The 7,160-nt window shown below is 43.2% G+C and overlaps 1 protein-coding gene across 4 annotated transcripts in view; it reads right to left on the bottom strand.

The window, feature by feature from the left end:
• Positions 1-4,877: 4,877 nt before the first annotated feature.
• satb2 (SATB homeobox 2) overlaps positions 4,878-7,160 on the bottom strand; it is a 60,944-nt gene continuing 58,661 nt past the window's right edge. For all 4 annotated transcript variants that reach the window (XM_055059956.1, XM_055059958.1, XM_055059957.1 and 1 more), the window contains exon 14: positions 4,878-7,095. In XM_055059956.1, coding sequence (XP_054915931.1) covers positions 6,598-7,095 — 498 coding nt within the window. In that variant the 3' untranslated portion in view covers positions 4,878-6,597. The remainder of the gene's footprint in view (positions 7,096-7,160) is intronic.

The raw sequence follows: 7,160 nt of genomic DNA, 5'->3' as shown, positions 1-7,160 counted from the left end.
GAGCTCAAAGAATTCCAGTGATTCAACAAACTAAGACTTGCAGGAACATTTCAACCTTTTGTTATAAAGGTTTGTTGATGTTGTCTTTGTGCTCCAACATAATAGCCGGGGTCCGAACAGGCATCTGATTCAGAGAACCATCTGACTGGAATGCAAACTGAAGCTTTGGGGTGGATTAGAGAAGAGCCAACATCAGTGTCTGACCTCACAAATGTGTTTCTGTGAGGATGGCTAAAAACATCCACACTCATAAAGGAGAATGGAGTTTTTCAATCATTTACATTTGTTCACCATGACAAGTTAATGAACTTAATACATTTACTTGGGTAAACTTAAGTTGACGACTTGCAACAAATCAACTTTTTTTAAAAGATGGATCACCTGTTTTCTCATCTTTCAGAGCAGGACACTCTGCTCAACCTCCTGCAAAACCTCCCCAGAAGAGGCAACTACAGCCGACTTCATGCTAAACCCTATAGACTGAAATTGGTTTGTGTCTAGGCAGAAGATTATTGCTGTGCTAAACGTCGACACTGAAAACAAATCACATTGTGAGCTTCTGTTAGAAGAGCATTTCCATCCAGATGAAGTTGACGTCTCCTCAAACGCCTCGCTTTGCATAATGTCCTGGATGATGGGCTTTAAAGGGAAAACGTGCTTCCCAGAGTTGATCAGTTTTCTTGGGGTTGACGGAACAGAACAGCCTCCTCAGTAATATTATTTCATGTCAAGTTGAGTTTGTTTGCAGAGGAAACTGGCAGATCTGAATAGGATTAACATCCAGACTGAGCTGCTGCCTACTTATTAGCTTTATACTGCGTAATATTTCATTTTACTTAGTTGGAGGCTGATTAGTTTGGGAGGTCTGAGTGAACCTGGGCCTGTCGTTTCAAAGTTTGGCTTTTTAATTTCTTGGAATACCCGTAATAACGCTTTTTAAAAGTGTGTTCTGTCACTGTATAACCACAGGAAGCTGCATTGTTATCCAACAGTTCCAGTAAATCCCTCCCTTAGCGACCTCTTAGGTTGTTGTTTTTTTTTTTGTTGTTCCATCCCTGGTTTTCTTTGATTGTGAACAAATGGAGCAATATTTGGTTCCTGCGGCCGTTCAGTTCACTCACCCAGCCCCCGTAACCCCTCCCACTGCGCTCCTCCAAGCCAAGCCTTCTTCCAGTTTATACACAATGCACAACATTGTTCAAAAGACAAGGCGCTGCTCAGGCTTTGAACATCATCAAACAAAGTCATTCTGGGGTTTGCTCAGACAGCCAAACATAAACTCTCAGAGCCTGGTGATTCATGCTAGAAACAACGACAGAATTTGGTTTTTTGTTTTATGAAAATTACACTAAATCAGCGGCAGAGGAGAAGAGGGATGGCTGCTTGGTCTCTGGAGGACAGTCTTTTTTTGTTGTTGCTCTGGTCAGGTATTCTGCTCAGTGATGCTGTGATGCTATAAGAATGTGTCAGCGAGTCTGAACAGTGTTCACACCAGCTTCATGAGAACATGCTGAACCAAGCCCTCTGTCTGTCACATATCGTCCACAATCAGATGTAAAATCCAAGAAATTTGTCGAAGGAAAAGCTTCACAACCTAATTGCATTAGTGGGAATATCTTTTACGCCAAACTTTGTTAAAGCATCTTTTCATTATTTTTCTTTTGTCATTATGTCTTTCAGACTGTGAGGACGTCTCTTGTCAAAAGCCACATTCAGGCCGTTCCAGAGATCTTCTGTCAGATTATGAATATTTGACAGTTCATTCCAAAACTTTCAATTACCACTCATGGAGTCAATCCTTTGTTGCTTTTGTCTTGTTTTATTTGTTTTTTAGGCTGTTATTCTAAAAAATTTTTTACCATTTGTACCGTTCTATCTGATACTGTTTGGTTTCAGGTCAGAACAGATTTGTATTTAGAACAGTTTATTATTTTATCCAGTGTAACAAAAAAAAAGTAATCCCACATTATGATGCAGTCAGCATCATACTTTATGTGCGGACTGTTTGGTGTCAAACATTTTGGAATTATGCCTCAAATATTTCAGTCTTGTTCCATTAGACCATAAAACTTTGAACCACAAGGCTCCAAAAATATTCTTTAGGGAAGAAAAGAGATCTCTTTTCCTCCATGTGTACTGTATGATAAACATTGTAATATTCGTAGAAGGATTAGAATTTTATTTATTATTTTTCTTGTACCGTAATTACTATCATTCCCAGAAGTCATGGTCCTGCCGTAAGACATGCAGAGTGTGAGCGCTGGAAGAGACAGAGGCAGCTGATGGCACAAAAGAGAGAGAGAGAGAGAGATGAGATCATGTTGATCTTCAAGCAAGCCAGTCATAAATCCTAGCAGACTACATAAAACATACAATCTGTTTGTGGTTTTCACTTTTTCTGAAATTATTTTTTGTTTCTACGTCTTAAACGTGGAAGGGGTGTGTATACTTTTCAGAAACAAGAGATTCAGTCCACAAACAGAATCATAGCATGAGCTGATTGTCCTGAGGCGTAGAAGACACACTGAGTGGAGCCGGGTCTGCAGGAAGACCTCTACCCTCCAGCTCATCAGCTGCACTCAGGCTCCATTGTTTACTGAAAGAGTCAAAAATGGGCATATAGAGCCGCAGAATGCCTGGTCCAGCCCTCAGTGGCAGGTTAAACACCTTCAAACACCACAGGCTCATTACACATCCAGCTTGAAATGTGTTTGTTCCACTGATGCAAATGACTGTCATAATGAAGCTGTCGGGTAAATTGTTTTCTTGTTGCAGCTTGGCGTCAGCATGCATCTGGAGCCGGTTGTGTTTTAAACGTTCAACGCGTGCTGTCTGACTTTTCTCCTGACTGAAAATATAACTGTCCCTCCTGAGCTGTGACTTTTCACACCGTGCATCTTCTCCTCACACATCTTGTTGTGGGCTTAAGATCCAGCAGCGTTGTTGCTGACTTTGTGTGGACCCACTTGGACTGAAGCTCTCTGCAATCCTTCTTAAAGTTCTTTCAGTCCTTTGCCAGTCATACTGGGTCTGGTTCTGGTTCTGCTGGAGGTCTCTCTGTATCGCTTCAAAGACTGGTCTCCCTTACATGGATAACTCTTACATATCCTGCTCAACTTGTTCCCATCCGATTTCAGTTACATTTGACACTGTCAACTAAGGTATCCCTTCATCCAAACTAGCATCACAGGGAGATCAAACTCATAGCTCTATTCGTGCTTCTCTCACTAGCGAATATATCCTGACTTGGTCACACAGGATTTCCCAAAGGCTCTGCATATGAATCTCAAACTGTCTCTGACATGCTGTGATGGATCAAAACACATAATCTCCAACCAATATTTGGTTATGTGATCCCCTAATAAACTGCAAAGAACCCAGAAGTGTCGGAGTGGAGGATGTAACAACCACTCACACATAGAGAGCGTGCTCAGTGTTTGTGGAAGTAAGCATGGATGCTAATGGTGGAGCATGTCTGCACAATAGAGATGTTTATCAAGTGTATCAATGGCGTCCGGGTGGAATGAATGTGACCTTGCTGTTCAGACTCAGGTTACATCTGATCAGAAACGTATGGGCTTCAGGAACACATTTCCAAGTGTCCTGGGTCACATTTGAAAAGTCCGATCTGTGTTGTTCAGACAGTCGGATGCAGGTCGCATGAGGTCAAAGCAATCAGATGTGGGTCACTTCAGGCTGCAGTGTGAACGGTAAAAGTCTCTCCATAAACATAAACATCCAGGATCAGATGAGTTGGATGTTATAGTATGAAATTACTGGATCATGATTGGAATATGATTATGCTTTTCATTGGAATGAATCGGATTATGTTTGGAGCAGAAGTGGACTTAACTGGTTTCTATACAATATCTACACATATGAATGGGACTGATTTGTCTTTTTGACCAGACTTTAAAGTGATTGCTCTGTAAATTGAATTACATGAATAGAGTTTGGTTTTAATTTGATATGATCAAGAATATGTAAAACATGTTTGTAATTTGGAAAAGGAGAAATGACTGTGACTTTAGGTTAAAATCCTTGCAGGTTGGGTTGTTCAACACACTGATAGGAAGAGCATCAAGTCCACCTCCAAATGGGTCAAAACGCAGCAAAATGAAGACCGTAGAACAGCCTAGTCAAAGTCCACAGCTTTGACCAGACTACAACCTTACATTGAACCACCTTGAATTGTGATGCGGTGGAATGTTCTTAAGCTGAAATTCTGAAAAAAGAAGAGTGAATGAAACTTCCCTCAAAGTGACATAAGAACGAATGAACTAATTTTAAACGTTTTGAAGTTGTTGCTGCTTGGAGCAAAACAATCATATGTTAGGGAGCGATAATTTTGTCCCACAGGAGCAGGTTGGTTTGTACGTTTTTTTTCCTTAAAGAAGTAAATCATCATTTGAAAACGCTTTTTCATTTCATTGGATTATCCTTTATGAGTACCAGAGGATAACAAAAGAAAAACAGAAACAAAATAAATATGTAACATCACTTCTGCATGGCTTTGTGCTAAAAAAAAAAAACTTTTTATTTACATCAGTAAATATGATTTCTTTATTCAGGTTTGACTTACAGCTTTACTAATTTATGTTATTATTAAATGATTGATGCCAGCAGGGTGGTGGGTTTGAATCCCAGCCTGGACTCTTTCTGTTCTGCGTGGCGTTTGCATGTTTTCCCTCTGCATCCATGGGAGACTTTTAAGTTGACTGAATACTGAATACTTAGGTCATGTCCCGTCTGCCTGTGCATGCACGCGCGTGTGTGTGTGTGTGTGTGTGTGTGTGTGTGTGTGTGTGTGTGTGTGTGTGTGTGTGTGTGTGTGTGTGTGTGCACGGTTCCCCGAGATGGAGATCACAACAGCAAAACAGTTTTGAATGCACAAATTTTAATTCACTTCAACATTTATGGACAAAGATTTTCTTACTGGAGTCTAACCCTGATTCCTGTCACACAGAAGAACACAACATCATCATCATCATCATCACACAGAGCACTGACTGGACAGGCAGCTCGCTGGGCAGCAGTCAATCACCATCTTCGAACCGGACGGTATCCATGCTAGTATTTCAAACATACTGAACGCTTACACGACTGCACCAGACATCAAATAAGAAGAGTGTGTGTGTGCGTGTGTGTTTTTTTTTTTAAATAGCCTTGTTGAAAGTTTTCACTGAGTCTTCCGTCTCTCCGAACTGGCTCAAATTTTTAAAAACAAGAAACAAACAAAAAAAGGACAAGTATAATAACAACAATTTATCCCATTTTTGGGTACTTACAAACATTAAAAGCTAACAACAGAGTTAAACCTGCCACTTTTCTTTAAGAGCTCAAAAAAGTAGATTGTCATCAACTGCAGCAAAAAGAAGCACTCTGGATTCTTTCCTTCCAAGAAGTCTTTCCTATTTTTTTGGAGGAGAGGGGGCAGGGGGGGCACAGCTAATAAAAAAAAATGGCATAACATGACAGAACATTTTTATTTTACCCAGTAACATCAGTAACTGCCTCTCTTTATGTTTGTCCAGCCCCGCCGACTTTCTTTTGTTTTGTTTTTTCTCGTCCCCCATTTTTGACGGCGGAACCGAAACTTTTACTGTCTGTTGTCCACACAGCCGCCCAGTTCTGGAAACCGCCGCTTCAAACCATGGAAATAAAACCTAGAAATAGCACGCAGTGACAGCAATTCTAACCATAATAACAACAATAATAAAAATAATGATAATAATAATCATGGATAAAGATAGCAATAAATAGGCTTGGTGACGTTTAAGTGCGGGTAGGTGTGGTGAAACACAGGGACTGTGGGCAGGGAGGGGAGGAGGGACGACTACCGCACATAAAGTGACTGATTGTTTGGTTGCTGAACATCTAGGCGCTGTCTTTAAACCTTCTGGGTACTTTTTTTTTTTTTTCTTCCACCACACGTTGACGGGTGGAGCCAGGAAGGTGGGTCAGGCCCAACTGTCCCTTGGGGAGAGCAGAAGGTTGCCCCTAACAGCAGTGAGTCCGTGTGAACTGTAAGTGCTAGACAGGACAACCGGGGCTCTGGAGTCTCGTTCGCCGTCCTCCCTCGGCGAATTAAAGCTTGTCTGTGTGCATTTTCAGGCAGGCGAAAGCAACGTCACCGTCTCCTGAGGATGGATGAAAGCCTCAGGTTCCCGTCACCTCTGAGGGGAGAGAACCTGACAGTCAGGTGAGGACTTTCCTGGTGAGGTGTGCTCAGACTTCAGTGATCAGAAGGAGGAGCTTCCCTTTGTGTCAGAGAAGCTGCGTGACTGTTTCTGCTTGAGCAGCGAAGGTCTTCAAAATCAGATGGGGGGGAAACGATAAATCGGTTCTGTGGTCATTTGGTCACAGTTACACAAACCGCTTCTAAAAAAAAAACCCTGCAGTCTTTTTCTGAGGTAAATTCACAAATTCCACAGATGGGAGATTGTCACGATGAACTGTTTGAGTCATGTACATGTGGGATCTCAGATCAGATGTCACAGACATCTACGCCTCTTGCTGTCGCTTTGCTTCTGTCATGACAACTTCCTAGAGTCTTCTTCTCCAGCTTTGTCCTGATCTGGCAATGTTGCTCGGTTTCTACCTCTGGTAGTCAGTCTGCTGTTGAGGACTGGATGAGGAGGAGCCGCCCGGAACCAGAGGACAACCAAGCCGGCCGGACCCCTTGTCCTTGCCCTCTTCTGGAGTGACATTGTTACCGGAGGACGACTGACTGGGTGTGGAGCTGCAGGAAGTCGGGGGCTGGTTCAGCCCCCCCGTACTGCCGCTGCTCCCCTCGGCCGTCTGGTAGATCTCCTCGGCACCGTCCTCGCTGGACTCCGGGTCCTCGGAGCCGGAGAGCAGTTCCTCGTCCCTGTACTCGCTGACGTCGACGCCTCCGCTGGCTGCCGCCCCCTCGCCCAGCTCTTTGAGGCGGCCGTGGTGCTTGACGTGGTAGCGCTGGTTCTGGAAGAACTTGATGATGGTGTGCTTGGGGAGGTCGAGCTGTGCAGACAGAGTGTGGATGGCCTCCTGGTCCGGGTACAGGCCCACATCCTGGATGAAGCTCTGCAGTATGGCCAGGGCCTCTAAGGAGATCTGTAAGGAAAAGTCCGATTCAGACAGGAAGAAGAAATCAGTTTTCACGTTCTATGTGGCAGCCC

The sequence above is a fragment of the Poeciliopsis prolifica genome, unplaced genomic scaffold (genome assembly GCF_027474105.1).
Source record: "Poeciliopsis prolifica strain line A6 unplaced genomic scaffold, Auburn_PproV2 SCAFFOLD056, whole genome shotgun sequence".
Taxonomy (NCBI): Eukaryota; Metazoa; Chordata; class Actinopteri; order Cyprinodontiformes; family Poeciliidae; genus Poeciliopsis; species Poeciliopsis prolifica.
Note: the sequence above shows the minus strand (reverse complement) of the source record. Positions and strands in the feature narration are given on the sequence as shown.